A 17,523-nucleotide genomic window follows, 5' to 3' on the forward strand; every position below is an offset into this window, starting at 1 on the left:
CCAGTCCCCACTGGGGTCTAGGCGGGGCTTCTGGGAGTTTAGTGGGAAGCTAAATTGCCTGATGCCTGTGAACAGGCTGGGCAGCAGGGTGGAGATGAAGGATCTAGAAAGATCTAGAAAGTGCTCAGCCTCCATGCATGCTTTCCTATTCCTTGTTTTCCTTCTGTGCAAAAGACCAGCCTGGTGCTGTGGATGAGGATGGCCTGAGGCAGCTAGAGGCGAACTTCAGCAAAGCCAAAAGCAGAAGCAAGCAGCTGAAGGCGGAGATGTCGGAGCTGGAGCAGACAGCAGCGCTGCAGAAGGCCCGGGTGCGCATGCTGGAGAGCAGCATCGATGACATCGTGGCTGATATTAACAACCTGGAGGATATCCAGAAGAGTTTTCCTCCAGGCTGCTACAACACAAAAGCCATTGAATTGCCATGAGCCAGCTCTGGAAAGGGTGCAGCACCTGCCAGGCTGAAGGCAGGAGGGCCTCCCCAAATCTGGCAGGACTGGCTGTGTTTGATTGTGTTAAACTGATCCTTACCCTCAAGATCAGTGTGGCAGGTGAAGTTCACAATCTCCCACTGGCCCTGGGAAGTCCCTAATTTTTCAGAGTGCTCCGTCCCTTGCTCATGGGAGGAAGGAGACTCCTGGTTTGTGAAGGTGCTACTGTCTAAAAAACAGCCCATTCCTGCAATATATCTCTGAGGTGCAGCATTAGATGTCAACTTTGTGAGTTTGCACAGTTTGGACCCTGGAGCTCATAACCGAGAGGTTCTCCATCACCTGTGGATGCCCTGTCCTGGTCCGGCACACACAGAAGGATTAGGGTCTCTGTCCATACTTTTGACACTGCCACCACCAGCTCCTCCTGTTCTCCATGGGGTTTTCCTCACCTTTGACAGCTCAGGAGCAAGGGAGCAAGCAGCATGAGAGGCTGCTGGGGGAGATGAGTTCTGAGTTGTGGCACTGGTGATGTTTCACGTGGTGTCTCCTCCTGGACTGGCAGTCTTCCCCTTGCTGGCATGCTGTGGCTCGTCCCATTCTACTGCAGTCTCTGTTACCTGATTTCATTAGTTTAAAGCTACTGAAGATGCCTTGAATGTGTCTCCACCTCTGGTTTGGTGCTGCCTGTCTTCCCTCTCTCCACCTCTGGTTTGGTGCTGCCTGTCTTCCCTCTCTCCTTCATGGTGCTGTATGTTTCTCAGAGGCCACCATCACCACTAAGGTAGCTCTCCACAGGGGTTTCCTGCTGTTCATGTCAAGAGAGCTTGGATGAGCCAAAGACCACAGTGCTCCCTTCACCCTTCACTGCAGCTTTCATGTGGGTCCAGCTGCATTCTGACACTGCTCCCACCTTCCTTCAGATGCCATGCAGGGGAAGTTTCAGGGGAAGTAAGTGCCACCAGATGCTGGAAGCTGAAGCTCTGCTGAAGCCCCTGCCCTGCGTGGTGGTGAAAGAGGAGGTCCCAGATGGAGGAGGACACTGGGGACTCACTCACCTCTCCTTCTCTCTTGAGTCTCCGATAAAGCAGAATTTGATAAAGCAGCATTTATGCTTTTGCTTCATGATCTACAGAGTATTATGTCTGCTTTACACTTCTATTTAAGTGAGATGTATTTTAGCCCCTGGCATGTGTCCCTTCTCCTGTTATAGACATAGGGACAGCTATTAGGGACCTGTTTTTCCAAGAGTTGGATTTTTTGAAAGATAGGATGTCAATAAATGATGAATACTCTTGGCTAGATCTTGCCTAGCACTTTATTTTTTCAGGCTTCATTTGGGGGGATTTGGCCATGGGTTATCCCAGCAGTGCAGGCATTTCCTCTCTTGTTCTGACTCGGTCTTGGGGCTGTTTTAAAATCACACCAGTAACATCTCTGTTTTATTTTGTTTATTACATAATTTAAACATTTTGCTGATAAAGTATTTTTTGTCAATGACCGTTTTTTCATATAGCAACAGAAAAAAAAGAAGAAAAAGGCTCCAAAACTTTTGACAAAGGTGAAATTGGTGGCATGGCAACTTCAACCCCTTTCCCTCCCCCCTTTATTTTCTTTCCCAAAAAGACGTTTGAAGTTCATTTCACTTGCAGCAAATTGACTGTTAAAAAGTGGCGGTTCAAAGACCAAAACCCACAAGCTTCTTCCCACACCTCCCCTGCACCCTGGAAACCCCATCCCTCAGCTCCCCAGCGGTCACATGGATCATCACAGATGATTATTTTCTTCCCATGCCCACCCAAAGACATTTCTTTAAACCAGTCCCAGAGCTGAAGGCCCCATTAAAAACCCCCATCCCTCCCCTATCCTGTGAGTTTTACTGAGTGGATACACGAAGGTAAGAGCAAAAGTAGGACAGAACAAACTCATCATCCCCACTACAGCTAAGTTTCACTGTCCCAACCACGTGGATCAGGAGGCCATGGCACTCCCACTCCCTTCTGTGTACCAGAGGGAGGTAGGGAGGGAGGATCAGAGATGGCTCTCGGACATGACACTTTCTTCCTTTCCCCATCTCCATTGTTTAATTTTCTCTGTCTTTCCTTAGGGAAAACCCGCTGTCTTTGCTCCCACTTCAGAGGTGTCTCGCCCCTGGAGGTTCAGTCCCTCTGTGTGTTTTGGAGGCTGGTTGCCACCATTGCTGTTTCTCTGGCTCGGAGCTAAGAAACACGGGACATCTGGCAAGGAAGGGAGGGAGGGAGAGAGGGAGGCTACTGTTTGGGATAACTTGTGTGTTGGGGTGGAGAGGGAAGGGAGGCTGACAAACACAACATGTGAGAACAGCAGGTGGAGAGGAGTTCAGTAAGTGGCTGACATACACTGGCTGTCTCAGGATGAGGTGTCACCATTAGGGGAGCTCAAGTGGTGTGGTGGTGACCAGCTCAGACTGGCTGAAGGCCTCCCTGGAGCAGAGTATCCACACACTCTCCACCTTCTCTGCTTTGGTATCTCCATATCTCCACATCCTATGAGATACGTACTCAACCACCTGGGGATACCAGAGCTGGCACTGAGGGACTCAGTTGCCAAATTTAGAACAGTTCCCCCAAAAAATCTTTCCATGCAGAGGAAAATTCCTGACAAGGAAAGACCTCTTTTGGCCTTTGGGTGAGTCACATCACTTGCCTTTCTGGGAAGGGCTGTGCCCTTCTGAGAAGTTGTCAGCTATTGCTCCTAAAATCCTGTCTGCTTCAAGGACCCTGTGTCTGTGGGTCTCCTTGTTTGTCCAAAGCGGCTTGCTGTCCCAAGGATGCCAGCAGCACCCAGCAGGTCACCAAATTTAGCACGAAGTCCCACCTTTGGAGCTTGCCTGAGAGCTACTTGTAACCCTTTATGGACTTTTAAGGGACAAAATAAAAGGAATTTCAGATCTTTCCTTGAAAGACCCTGGAGGACTCTCAGCCACAGGCAGGACTCTACCCAAAATGATACAAGGTTACAGCAAACAAAGGGAGAGGAGAAGGTGAGGGCTAAACTCCTCAGGGCTGTGAGGTTCCCGAGGAGGTGTTCAGGGTCCTTGTGCCCTAAGGATGATCAGCAGGACAAGGTGCTGCTCCAGCAACCCTCCTCTCCACAAGATTTCAGTAACTGCTCCACATTACCTGTCCTGCTTTTACTGTGAGCATCTCCACTAGGGTCCATCCCTGGCATCAGGGGGCATATCACAGGCAGGAGCAGGAGCCTGGCTTGTCTCAAGGAATGTGCAAAGTAGCCATGGATGGTTTGGGAGGAGGAGGAGGTTATCATGCATTTAATGAACTCTTCAAGGAGAGGAAGAGAGTAGGAGTGGCAGGAGAAGATGGATGGAGCAGAAATGGAGACCTGGAGGATAGAGGATGGGGATGAACACAGCCAGGTTTGCGGAAAATTCTCATCAGAGGCTTTGGCTCACCACCTGCTTCTTTCTACCCAATTTCTTGGCCCCATAAATGGCAGATCCCTTTTTAAGTGCTGTGGGATGCCCCCTCTGACACTGGGTAAGAGTAGAACATCACTCCAACTTCACTTGCCTAGGGAGTGGCTTCAGTTCTTGCAGCTAAGGGAAGGTGAGACATGACATTCTCCCCATAATGCTTCAGCAGCAATGCTCACCAAGGCCTCTGCTCCCCTTTAGAAATGCCTTCTCCATGACTTTTCAGGGGCAGGAGGAGGATTGTGTTAGCTGGGTTGTCTCATGGCTGGCCTGAGGAGGTTCCCCTGCTGTGGGGCACCGAGCTGGTTGTGTTACAACTGCCCGCTGCCAACCAGGGTTTGGTTGGTCACTGTGTTGAGAGGCCCAAAAGGCTCACACTAAAGCTACTTAATAAAAAAAATCCACACAGATTTATTGAGCTTAATTTGTGTAAGATGATGCAGAATAGGCAGCCTCTGCTCTAAGCATGCTGGGAAGATGGACTGAGGGGACCATTTCCCAGGGACATGCTGGGAGCACACAGAGCATGTCGCTCCCTGACCAGCTCCTCCTCCCTCCCCATGCATAAAGGGCAGGGCAGTACCCCAGAAAAAGAGATCAAACCATTCCCTGGATATGGCTGCACAACAGGTGTTGGTGCTGGGGGTGAGAGGCAGACATGGGCAGGAGGCCATGGGATGGGGAGAAAGATGGAGACACGGACTGAGAGAGAGAAAAGAGTGATGCAGAGCTGTAGGCAGGTGGGACATGAGGGCTGTCTCACTGCAAGATCTCGGGCACTTAGCCAGAGGCATTGATGTAGAGCTGGCTCTTGAGGATGTAGTCAATGACAGGCTGGCAGAGGTAATCCACGACATGTCCATCCCCGTGCTGCAGGGCCAGTCTGGGGGCATGGGGAGAGAGAAAGGTGTCAGGGCCCACTTGGGTGGGTCAGGTGCCCCTGCAAATGGAGAGGCTGGCTGGGGACACCCGACTCCCCACTCTGTAGTGGGAGTAGCCCTGCTTCACTCACCTGCTTTTGGTGGAACTGACAACTGACATGGGGTGGTTTGAGTCGTCCTTCACCACTAGGATGTTGTTCTGCAGGGCAAAGAGGAAAACAGGAGTGAAGGGATGGTTTGAAAGCAGATATCTGCCCCTCCAGCCTCCCCACCCTGCTGTGTAATGACCCATTGCTCATCCCATCATCAGCTGAGAGTACTTGAGCCTGAGATACTTTGTGTCCCATGACAAGTGTCCCCCTGGGCGCAGAGAGACTGCAAGTCCTCTCACAGCCGTCCCTGGCCACACATGCACCCATTCACTCACTTTGTACTTGCGGAGTATGGAGGAGTGGTTCATGATCCGCTCAGGGTCTGCTCCATCCCGGGGCACCACCACGATCCCAAACTCCCCAACGATCACCTCCATCTGGGAGCAACACAGAGGGTGGAGAGCTTTAGAGCCACCCCATGCAAAACCTGCCACTGTCTGCCAACCCCGCCCTGCCCTGTGAGAGCTGGATTATGGTCTCGAGGGAGATGGTGAGTGATTTTGAGGCTATGACAACAGCCTTTGGCAGAAAAATGGAACTATGCAGGCACGTGGTCGGAAGTAGATAGAATAAAAGGCACAGGGTTAAATCCTATTAGTAGATGTTGAGGTCTGGCTTTGAGGAGGACTTGGGCAGAAGGAGGTGATAGCAGAAGAGGTTGCCCAAGGTGAATTGTGACCTCTTCCTCACTGGAAGGGTTCATGAGCAGGATGGATGTATTGGTCCTGACAGAGATCTGAGGGGATTGTTCTTCCAAGGTTGTTTGGTCAAATTTGCTACTGCATGGGGACTGCTCATGGTGCTCACACCCATCTCAGGTGAGACAAATCAGGCTCATCTAAAAGAGCTTTGGGTCAGCAAATTCAGGCAGCAGGAGCCTATGAGGTGCTGCTGCAGAATGCATCTTCTGCCTGTGCTTTGATGTAGTTTCTGCATCCTTTGTGCTGGGCTACCGGGCTTGGCTCATTTCAATTTTTCTAACCCTTCAAAGGAGATGACTGCTGCCTAAATGCTTTAAAAAGTTAAGGACTGAAGTTGTGGTAACTGATTTTTGAAGGCTGAGAAGTTCAAGGAGAGAAGTTTGTGTTGACTGACTGATTTCAGTGAGGAGCTAGGGGAGCCCTCATAGCCAAGCATGGCTCCCACTGCCACGAGCAGCTGGTGGGTCAGTAGCCCAGCCCCTCTCCAGGGCTGGTATTCTACCATGAAAATACAGCTTCTTCCAGCAAGGACCAACAGTGAAATACATTCATCTGGCTCTAATTATGTTCCTAACATCTGGACCACTCATGTGACTACCTTATTTCCTACCTGTATAACTCACTCTGCTGGGATAGGCATCTACTTGATACTAGTTCCTTCCGAGGGACAGGGAATGGGAGCACAGCCTTTGGAAATGCCTTGGGACAGGCTTACCCTGCCACCCCGGGTGACATCCTCTGCATGAACAGTGAACAGGGTACAGGGCTTGGGACCATGGACGCCCTGTGGAAATGTGTAGGGGAGATGACAGGGTTGGGATGGAGGAGGCAGTAGAGATGGTGGGCACAGCTCCTGTCATCCCAAGAGACCTAGTGGTTCCCAGGAGCACTGGCTGTGGGAAGCAGAGGAGGAGGAGCATGGAGGGGTGCCTGGCACTGGTGACTCACGTCTGCCTCATTCCAGAGGCCAGGGATGCAGAAGGATTCCAGCAGGTCACTGCCACAGAGCAGCAAGATGCGAAGCTCTGCAAAAGAGGAGAGAAGCTCAAAGGTGGGAGCACAGGGGGCTGAACAGACATCCCCCACCCCCAGCTTCGAGCTCAGCAAGAAAATTGTGCTGTGGGAAGGAATCTTCTGCTCTGACAGGCCCATAGAGATTAATCAATTTGCATAACTGCCAGACAAAAGCCATAAAACGTCCCCAGAGGGGTGAGAAGAGGTGGCTACATAGGAGAATGCCTCCCTGTTTGGCATTCCCAGGTGGCCAAAGCCTTTAGGCTCTGCATGGTTCTAGTGCTAGGATGGCTGTAGGGCCAGGCAATGCGTGAAAAGGGTCTCAAAACCACCAGCAAGCTTCCCATGCAGAGCTCTAGGTGATGTCCGGTAGGGCTAAAACCCCAAAAGTCTATAGAGCAAGGGGTACCATGGCTGGTCAGGCAGTCAAAATCTCTCCTGCTGCTTTGTGAGGCTCTGCAGGGCTGCAGGAAATGCAGGGATGGGGTGGCACCACCATGGGAGGCCAAGTTTGATGGCACTTGCTGGGATTCTGAGGACAGGATGCCACGGCAGGTCTGTGCCAATGCTGGGAGCTGTGTCCCCGTTGCACACTCCCTTATTTCAGGCTGTTGTCTGTCAACGGGACTAGGCTCAGCCCACTTAGAGCTGTTTCTGTTGCATTCCTGAGCCCCAATAGCTGGCACCAAGGTGAGATGGTTCTATATCTGCCAGAGCTGTCATGCAGGTGCTCTCAAGCCATGCAGCACTGGCCCAGAGGAATGGGAGCAATGTGGAGAGGGGCTGTGTACTCACCAATCTCTTCATATCTCATCACTGTCCCCAGGTTGGCATTTTCATCTGAGAAAGGGCAGCAAAAGAGAGGTGCTGGTGCCCAGCCTCAAAGAGGGGTTGGGAGGAAGGGTGGGGAGTGGATCTCTAGAGGTGATGCTGGACCTTTCCTCTACATACCCACAAAGGTGAAGCGCTCCATGGGCGGGCGAACACAGCAAATCCGGCTCAGGCTTTCTCCTACCTTCCCCAAGATCTTTGCTAAAGGGGAAGAAGGAAAATTAATGGGAGAGAAGCTCTGCAATTTAGCTGTCTGAGCACTTCAGCCACTCTGGTTCTGCAAAATGCTCCTCTGCCTGGGTGTGCAACTATTCCCAGCATCTCCCAACACCTCCTCTCATGGTCTTAACTCTCAAGAGTGCTCCACTGTGCCTTGAAGGGACCAGCTAGACAGCTAAAATCATGAAGAAAATCATAAGATGTCCATCTAAATGGGATTTAAGTAATGTTCCCTCTTCTCAGCTAATACCTTTATGGTCCACATCCCTCTGTCTTGTAGGCAATCCCACTACATTATCTCTCCTGCCAGTTCATCCCTTGGTACCACATAGCCTTTTCTTTTGCTGGTCTCACTGCCTAAGCATCCTCCAGCTGAAGTCCAAGGAAATTTCACAGCCATTTTAAGCTGTTCTTGGCTTCTGCGCTTGCTGTGTAGGATGCTGATTTCTGCATCACACCTCTGCCCCACCCTGGACTTGGTGATGAGACACCTGTCTCCAAAATAAGGTGATGGAGCAGTGTTCTAATATTTGGCAGCCCTGGCTGAGAGGTGGGGGTAAATTGTCATCCCTCTTTTCCCTGCACTGCTGCCACCTACCTGCGGTGGGCTTGCTGGAGACGTTGTTGTTGTTCTGGTAGAAGTTCTGCGAGGACTCATTCTGGGGCTGGCCGATCACAGGGGTGATGGAGGGTGTGTTGACATTGGAGAGGATGCAGCCAGTCACTCTCTGCAGTCAGGGAAGGATGTAGTCGGAACAGTGTCTTTACCCTAGGACCCTCGCAAAACCTTTCTGACCCTGTAACAAGCCTCTGCACCCCTGGTTCAAGGTCATCTTTCTTGACAGGTACACCCCAGCTCACTTTAGGGTTCCCTGTCCCATCTGACCTCGCCAAATGGGCCTGGGACTATCAGGACCCTGTGGCTAATGACTCATTTTTAAGGTGGTATCAATTTTTTTGTGTGGGTTAGCAAGGAGCAAACATCTCCTCCTCCACCCATCCCTGCAGGAGAAGGAAGGTATCACCAGCAACTCCCTGGCTTCAACACCACAGTCCCTGGATGCACCGGGTATCCTGCTGGGCTGGCTAATGCTACTCCTGTGCCTCTTGTCTGTGCTGTCCGTGAGTTTACACAATACTCTTTCATCCATTTCCTATCTTTGGTTTTCTTCCTATATCTGAGTGTATCAGCAGCTCTGCTACCCCTGTCCCCTTGGTCATCCAAGGGCAGTCACCTTTCTCCTTGGCTTTGAGGCCTGGAACTTATCCGCCTGGGGCTGTGCTCCCTGGGGACTTCCCAGATGCTGAATTTTCCTGTCAAATCTCTCTGTCAGTTCATACAGTAGTTCTGGCTCAGCTGGTGAGTGGGGAGGCCCATCCACCCCTCCCTCCCTCAGGGAGGAGGAAGCAGGGTGTCACTGATGTGATTTATGCCCACCCCTGCTTTGACTCTGCCTTAAGCCCTGCTGCCCTCCTGATGTTCCTGGGTCCAGGATGGCTGCTGGCTCCAGCTGGAGGGCTCCATTTCCTTCCACCATCAGGGCCCAGACTTCAAAGCAGCTGTGACAAGGTCTCACCCCTTCCAGGTCAGGATCTTGTGTTCCTGCAAGTCTTCTCGCTGTCAATCTCTGATGTATTTCTTCTCGTTATCAATCTCTGAGGTACTTTGATTGTTGATGGCCATGAGCTGGTGGAAGAGCACCCCCACCCTGCACTCTCCCCATGCCCTCATCGTGGTACACCCATGGCGTAGGGGCTGCCTCACCTTCATCAGGTCACGGTGGTGCTCCAGCACACTGCAGGTGGTCTGCCAGGTGTCCTGGTAGCACTCCCAGGGGTCCACCCTGGGGGAAGCACAGCAAGGCAACAGTGTCACTCATGGCCACTGCCTGGACCTTCTGCCCATGCCACCTCCTCCCCGCTGGGCCAGCAGTGCCATGAGCAGCCATCATCGATCCCTCAGCCCTGGCATGGACCATGTCCTTCCTCCAAACCTTCTACACAGTGATCCTTAACAGCTCTGGAGACCTCAATGTGTGCTTGGGCATCTTTCCATGCTTGGTACCCAACTAACCAGCTTTTGTTTGGCTTGGATGTGACTATGTGTAGTCATAACCCTCTTTCTGAAGGCAGCCCAAGATGTTTCTGGTGTCACTTCAACCACCAGATGCCACATGGAGTGCTGGGAAGGTGAAAGTCTGAAGGCTGGTGCTACATGTGTGGACAGGGAAGGTGCCACAGCACAACAAGGCTGGAGTGTTCCAAGTGACTTTGAGTATCACCCATACACCAGAGGGGCTCAGTGAGGGGCTTGAATGACTCCCGAATCCTGAGGGCCCCCTTGAAGGGCAGTGTAACCCTCCTCATCAGTTCTCTGCTGGACTGGGAGGGGAAGGTCTCTGATTTTTAGTCTTGGGCTGGTAGAAAATTCATCCTGGAGGTCTACCAGCTGGCAGCATCTCCACTTTGCATGCAGGACTTTACCCCCACGGTGCAGGGAAGGGGCAGGGGCTGCTGGCCATGGCAGTGCCAGCTCTGCCACCCACCTGATCCAGTCGGAGGACTGCACGGCCAGCTGGCACATGGTCAAGCGGTGCCGGCTAGAGACTAGCCCCTGCACAAGAAGGTGAAGGAAGAACAGTTATGAAGCTTTGTGCTCAGGCCAGCCTGGGCTTGCAAACCTTTCTGGGGCAGAACATCAAGCTCAGTCATGTGAGACATGAAGGATTCCTTCCTGCCCACAGAAGTTTATTTAAGCTCCTGTTTGCTGGAGGGGAGGAGTCTCTGTTGGGCTCAACCCTGGCTATGTGCTTGGTTGGTGAGATTAGCTCAGCAGTACCACTCCCAGACCTGTCCTCCAACGGGGCAACCTGAGGGGGTGGTTTCTTCATGAAATTCCTCCAGCTTTCAGGAGACAAGTGAGCTCACCATTACTAATTTGACAAGTTCTTCTAAAGGCCACCTATTTGCATAATTTCGATCCCCCCCCTAAAAAAACTAATTGGCTTTGAAACAATTCAAACTAAAAAACCGCCACCAACCCCCACTTAAGGCATCACCACCACTACTGTTTTGGGTGGGAATATTTCTCTTTGCTGTCTAGTACTTTGGCTTGTTTTAGGGTCCCACTGCAGTTTTTATCTAAACAGCGAGAGGATTCATCCTTTCCCTTCTCTCTGAGACTTTCTCAAGGTCAGGAGCTGCCCCAGGCAGAAGAGAGCCATGAAGGGAGCACAGGTCAGGCAGTGCTGCCCAGTGCTCAGCCCTAATTTCAGAGATACCATCTCACACAGGAGGCAGAAAGAGGAAATAAGACAACCCACCGTTTTCCCATAGGAGTCGTGCACGGGCGAGACGATGCCGCCAATGACAATGAAGCGTCCGGTCTTGTGCAGGTAATCCCGGGCTCGCTCTGGAGGGGGCGGACAAGGAAAAGGGTGGAGGGGGATTTAGCAGGACCCACCGAGCCCTGCAACACCATGGCAGCCACCAGCCATGGCCCAGCCAGTCCCTCCACAGCCACACAGCTGTTACACCCCTCCCTGGCCTGTGTCAACACCAGGTGCTGCCCATGTCTCAACTATGCTAAGAGATGTTTGGTTTCAGGCTGGTGTTTCCTAAGGGTGGCATGTGAGGATAAGAATGCTGGTGACCAATTGCCAGACTCACCTGATCTCCTACATATCTACCCAACAGCAGCAAGGGAAAAGAAGATAGGGAAGGTAAAAGCAAAAAAGCAGATAAGATTGATGAGCCCTTAGAAAGATAATTTTTTCTTCAAGTGGAAGATCTATAAAATATTTCAGATTTGCAAATAAAAGGAGCATTTCTGAAACCGAGGTGGTGATTTTGGGATTCATCAGCCATCCCAAGTATCACTGTGCACCACATCCTTCAGACACTGAACTCAGCACCCTGACTGCCCTGGGGGATGGTGTGAGGTCCTTCCTGAAGGATGGGTGTTCCCAGTGGGGCAGTGGCTGCCACATCCCTGGAAGTGTGCAAGGACAGGTTGGATGGGGCTTGAAGCTTGATGGGTTAGTAGAACATGTTCTTTCCCATGGCAGGGGCTGGAATGGGATGAGCTTTAAGGTCCCCTTCAACCCAAACCATTCCAGGATTCTAAGTCACTTGGGCAATTTTTTTTCCTCCAAACTTTGAAACTTCTGCTAGGGAATATTATTCAGTTACTGTCAGTTAAAAGTAAATTAAGGAAATATAATTGCCATGGACCTTTTTTCCCCCTTGAGGGCATTGAGCAGCCTCAGGGCCTCTGTGACAGCCTGTGGGAAATTTGCCAGCCTCACTACAGCCTCTTCCTCAGACTCACCTGAAATCCTCACTCTGGCTGCCTTCCCAGCTCTTGTGCCTTGGACACACCAGCCCCAAGAGAGGGAAAAGTGGGCTGAAATCATTTGATTGGTGCAGGGAGCAAAATTTGATTGCCTGAATTGGATGCACCAAAATTATCCTTCCTGCCCTCAAAATCCCATGAGAGTACATGCAGCAAAACACAGTATGCTTGGGTTTGGTTTTTTGCACAGGCAGGGAGAAGTAAAGATTGATGGATCAGCATTTACCTTTATATCATAATGCAATTTAAAATGCAAATTAAAATAAAAAGGAAATTCCCTAACAAAAAAGATGCCATTGAGTTTTAAATGAACACATCCTTTCATTATTTCCTGATTTGCCCTGACTTGATTTTCCTTGCCAAAAGAAAATGAAAAATGCTGATCTGTCCATCTTCACATATGACCCCTTTATAAAGTTTATCTTTTAGAGGAGCTGAACTCTTTGCATGTAAAGTCTGCTTCAAGCTCTCAGGGGTGGCTGATGGTATTAATTTGCCTTGAGTTCTTGGTGGCAAAAGCCAAAGGTTTTTCCTGGCTACCAATATCTCAAGGTCTGTATTTAAACGGCCTGGCACTATCTCCACATCTTCAGGCAATGTGACCCATTCTGCTGGCATGTCATCTCAGCTCCAGCTTCTAGGAGTTCACACCAAATATCCACCACCACCTTCTGCCTTAATAAAGAATTTCTTGTGCAGAAAACAGGCACTGGTACATGAAGCCCAGAGAAGTTTTGGATAGCTCATCCTTGGAAGTGTCTAATGCTGGGTAGGCTGGGGCTTGGAGCAACCTGCTCTAGTGGAAGGTGTCACTGCCCATGGCATGGATCTGAGGGGTTGCTGATGGCCTTGCAGCACTCAAGGAGGGCTCTTCTGCTGGCAGGAGCAGCTGCTGCTGCTGTGCTGTATTGCCATCAAAACTGCTCATTCGGGTTTTAACCTCCACGATCTTCAGAGAAATCTGTAAAAATGCATTCTAAGCTGGGATCTGTATTTCCAAGATCTTGTTGTCTACCTCAGAAACACCACATATAATTTAAATATGGAGGGACACAGGAACACAGTTATTGACAATTAGATCCCTGCAAGGGAAGTGTTTGGGCAAATGTGGGCTAAGAAGCAGCAGTACGGTGTAGGGAATGGGAAGACCTGCCTTCTGGTTCTGTCTTGCCCACAACTTGCAGAGCACCCTTTCACATCCCAAACTGGTCTGCTCTCACTTGGTTTCAGGGCAGAGCACATTGTTTGCTTGCAGGGCTGTGTCCATCAGGAAACTCTGCAGTCTCTCTTGTTCATACAACCGTCAGATAACCCAGTCCTTCACAGCTATCCACTTCAAAACAAAAGCCTTTAAAAAAGACTTCATTTTCTTAAATAACACACCAAATCTTGTTTGGAGAGGAGCTGTGTCACTGGTAGGGCTGGCATGGTGACAGCAGCAGCTGCCCTTACTGCTAGGATGGTGGCAAAGGATTTGGGGCAGGGGGCACCGTGGCTTCAGCGCAGCACAAGAAAGACATTGAGATGCTGTAGCATGTCCAGAGAAGGTAAGGGGAAGCTGGGGAAGGGTCTGGAGCACCAGGAGTGGCTGAGAGAGCTGGGTGGGGATTCAACCTGGAGAAAAGAACGCTCAAGGGGGAACCTTCTGGCTCTCCACAATCCCCTGGGGGGTGGAGCCAGGTGGAAGTCAGGCTCTGCTCCCAGGGAAAAAGGGACAGGACAAGAGGAAATGGGTTTAGATTGGCTATTGGGAAAAATTTCTTCATGTGAATGGTTGTCAAGCCCTGGCACAGCTACCCAGGGCAGTGGTGGAGTCCCCACCCCTGGACGGATTTAAAAGCCATGTGGAGGTGGCACTTGGGGACATGGGTTAGTGGTGGCCTTGTCAGTGCTGGGTTAAGATCTGTACTCAATATAAAGAGTATTTTCCAATCTAGATGATCGGTGATTTTGTGATTCTAAAATTGCAGTGTTAGTTTGCAGCATCTACATATGTCCTCACTGCAATCGTGCTGCTATGTTTAAAGCTTACGTTTATTTTTTTACAGTTTTAATTTCCTTAGACTGACACACTGTTCAGTGGCCAAATGGAGAGGGCAATAGGCCATCATAGCTAAGCCTGTCCTGATGCATTAGCTCATCAGGCCTTGAGTCCTCCCCTCTGCACAAGGCCAGATAAAACTGCTTTAGCTCTTGTAAGAGACCTCAGGGATGCTGGTGGCTCATGGCCCATCCTGGGCTGAGGGTGCAGTGCCTCCTGCCACTGTGTGTGCCCCTGGCACAAGCTGGAGGTGTGGATCCCAGCAGCAGTCATTCTTCTGGGTTTCTGGAAACAGGACACTGGATTTCATGGGTCATTGCTTCAAACGCTGTGGCTGCTTTGATCTTGCAGTGCTTGCTCCAAGCCCTCAGATCCACGTTCTCAGAAAAGACCTTTTTCTTTCACAAAACTTGTTATGCCTTTCATGCAAAATATGCTGCTCGTGGAGATCAGGTTTGTGGTCTCCTTGCAGACATGGCTAATGCCAAAGACACTGCAGTAGCTTTGTATTCCTCTTCTCAGCTGTATTGCTTATGGTCAGCTGTCTGCAATTCCCAACCTTCCTTCTCTGCTTGTGCAAAGATTTTTGCCTGGGAAAAGTAGACTTTGGTCTGAAAAGTCCTAAGTCTTTGGCATCTTAGTTCCACTTCTTTGACAACTAGTTGGTTAACTGGCCCATTTATTGTCCTCAAGCTCAGCCCTCTGTCACAGCTTCCCATCCCTTTCCCAGCCCATTTCTTGCCTGTTGAATACCTGTGATGTCCAGAGATTACGCCAGACCACAGAAAACCCCCTCCAGTATCTTCATTTTCTATGAGCACTTTATATCCTGCCACACCAATGCCAAGGATGTCAGCTTGTAAGTGAAGAGCTCATTCCCTTTCTGGCATAAATTGTCTGTAATGCTCCAGGCAGCCTCAATGGCTTTTAAACATTGGTGACATAAATAAACACAGGCCGAAGGCTCTGCCAAGATGTGCATTAGCCCCCTGGCAGCCTATTTGTGGGATGGGAAGCTTTCAGCCCTGGCTCCATGTCTGGCAGCTGCTGGATGGCCACAGCCTTGCTGTGTTGTGGAGGGAAGGGACAGGGGTGACACTTGAACCCATCCCAAGCACTGGTGACACTTTCCTGCTTTCCCAGCCCAGTCTTGCTCGCCTGCCCTGCAAATGTGCTTCAAGTATTTTCATCTCTGCTGCTTTTCTGAGATGATGGTAGGGAAAGACCAATCAGAGGATATGCTCCAGGGCTACAAAACTGAAAAGTGATGGTTTTGTCGAGTTTGAATGAAAAAATAGCATCCCACTTCCCCAGTAAGAAATCAGTCCTTGTTTAAGAGACGTTTCTTTTTGGAGGTTCTCACTGAGTATATTTAATCACAATGTTTGGGTTCCTCTGGCACTGCTCCATCACGTAAATTGACATTAATGAAACCAAATATTCCTCATGTTCAATTTTTCAAGGTGTAATTTCAAATTATATTTGCTTTGCCTTTGTACCTGGTTCATCTGCACTCCTAAGACTTCCTTTTTTCTATTTTTTTTTCTTACAGAGTAAAGCCACAGGCCAGCTCTGATTTATGCCCTTCTCCCCACAGGGGATTGAAGCTGCAGCTCGCTCACAGTGTGCCAGCTCTCTGAAAACACACAAGAGGGAGGCAAGAAAGCTTTGCACAGCCTTCATTGCACGGCCCTGAGAGTTGGGACAGAAAAGTTGCACAGCCACAGGTGATGGAGAAGGCAAAACCATTTCGCAAGTTTCTCATTTTTATTTTGAGCAATTTGGCCTCTAACATCCTTGGACAGGAGGTGGGACATGGCCATGAGATGCCAAGGGCAAGAGAGGCACTTTGCCACTGTCTAAAATCCCTTCTTCTGCAGGAAAGAGCGACCCAGATATGCCAGCACACTTTGTTTTATTCTCAAACTAGCAGCACTTTCAGGACCTAAATGGTGCTTCCAGAGCTCAGTGTGGGCAAGGAGCCAGCAGTTACTCCCAGTCTAACTGAATGATGTGTATGGGTATAGATATAGATATATATAGATTTTTTTTAAAAAAAAACCCTCTGAATGCCAGATCAGGGATATATTCATCAGAGGTGTCCTTCTCCCAAAGCCCAGCTCTCCTGCCTACCCCAGAGCCTTGTTCTGGGCCCCAGCCAGTGTCTTCACCCACAGTCAGATCTTGGTTAGACCTGGGGAAACTATTGGCATCTCCCTTCCCTGGGCTCCCAGAAGAGACATTTCTACTAGAGCAAGCCCTGGCTGCACTTCAAGAGAGGTCCCTCCTTTGGAAAGAAGCAGGAGACTGGTTCTTCACCATGGGGTTGACCCTTCCCAAGGCAAGCCTGGGGAGATCCTACTGTCCCACTGACCCAAATAGCCTGTCCTACCTCACGCTCAGTGCCTCTTAGACAATTTCAGTCAGATTCTCAGGAGATTTCTAGTTGGTAGAAAAATCCCATTAAGCCCCCTAATGCTTAATGGTTTTAATCGCTGAGCTAATTGCTCTGTTACACTTTCCCCCACCCCATTAATCCATAGCTGTACCCAGGCACTGTGGAAATAACAAATATGGGAAAGGCTGGTGCAGGTGTTGCTGCACATTAGTTTTATCAGCTTTTCATAAGCACAAAAAAAGCACTGGCCACCAAATGCCTCAAGACTTGTGGTGGAAGCAGAGGCTGTAAAAGGCCCTGAGAAGTGATGCTGCAGGACCTGACCCTGCCAGCCCACCCAGGTCCCCACCAGTGTCCAACTCAGAGCCACAAGTGATGACTGATGAGACTGATGCTATCACCATCTGTCATCCACTCCTGGCTTCAAGCAGAAAGGTGAAACTAAATGTTTGAAACAAACTAACTAGCTAATTAAATATAATAAAAGTAGGAGACTGAGTCACGGTAAGCTGACCTAGAAACAGCAGAGCATTTCCTGGAGCCCCAGCTAGATGGGGCCTGGGTAGGAGATCTGGCTGGTCCCAGGGAATCTGAGTTTCCTCCATGAAGCTGTAGAGGGACAACCTATTTGATATAATTGAAATAGAAAGTGAAGACATCCTATTTCCTTCTCTTTTATTAGAAGTGAAATATTGCAAGGACCAGTGTGTCTGAGAAGTTACAGAAGAGTCCAGGAAGAAGAGCTCTCAGGTCCTAGAGCTTGAGAAGGAGCATCTGAGGAAAAGCATGGCAAAACAACCCAGACCAAGATGCTTTTCCTTGCTGTAACTGCTAATCCTGCTGCAATGGAGTGGGAAGGAGCAGGCAATGCCCATCAGGTGAGCAACATGAGGAGAAGTACAGGGAGCTGCTTCTTGAGTTGAAGTGCCACCAGCTCCTCCAGACAGGGACTGGACCTACTTTTGTGCCAGACGGGTGATCAGCATTGTGCTGCCACTCTCTCCACTTCCACAGAAGTAATGTAACTTACTG

At 50.0% G+C, this 17,523-nt stretch overlaps 2 protein-coding genes across 3 annotated transcripts in view; one reads left to right on the forward strand and one right to left on the reverse strand.

Annotated features, from left to right (window-relative positions):
- LAMC2 (laminin subunit gamma 2) overlaps positions 1–4,182 on the forward strand; it is an 18,686-nt gene extending 14,504 nt beyond the window's left edge. For both annotated transcript variants that reach the window (XM_014886703.2, XM_088170169.1), the window contains one exon: positions 175–4,182. In XM_014886703.2, the coding sequence (XP_014742189.2) occupies positions 175–425 (251 nt within the window). In that variant the 3' untranslated portion in view covers positions 426–4,182. The remainder of the gene's footprint in view (positions 1–174) is intronic.
- Positions 1,865–17,523, reverse strand: part of NMNAT2 (nicotinamide nucleotide adenylyltransferase 2) — a 26,161-nt gene continuing 10,502 nt past the window's right edge. The window contains exons 2-11 of the mRNA XM_014886702.2: positions 11,022–11,110; positions 10,245–10,312; positions 9,464–9,542; positions 8,297–8,426; positions 7,600–7,680; positions 7,444–7,488; positions 6,583–6,659; positions 5,209–5,310; positions 4,913–4,980; positions 1,865–4,783 (exon numbers count right to left, since the gene is read on the reverse strand). Coding sequence (XP_014742188.1) covers positions 4,681–4,783; positions 4,913–4,980; positions 5,209–5,310; positions 6,583–6,659; positions 7,444–7,488; positions 7,600–7,680; positions 8,297–8,426; positions 9,464–9,542; positions 10,245–10,312; positions 11,022–11,110 — 842 coding nt within the window. The 3' untranslated portion in view covers positions 1,865–4,680. The remainder of the gene's footprint in view (positions 4,784–4,912; positions 4,981–5,208; positions 5,311–6,582; positions 6,660–7,443; positions 7,489–7,599; positions 7,681–8,296; positions 8,427–9,463; positions 9,543–10,244; positions 10,313–11,021; positions 11,111–17,523) is intronic.

The sequence above is a fragment of the Sturnus vulgaris genome, chromosome 9 (genome assembly GCF_052056855.1).
Source record: "Sturnus vulgaris isolate bStuVul1 chromosome 9, bStuVul1.hap1, whole genome shotgun sequence".
NCBI classification, from domain to species: domain Eukaryota; kingdom Metazoa; phylum Chordata; class Aves; order Passeriformes; family Sturnidae; genus Sturnus; species Sturnus vulgaris.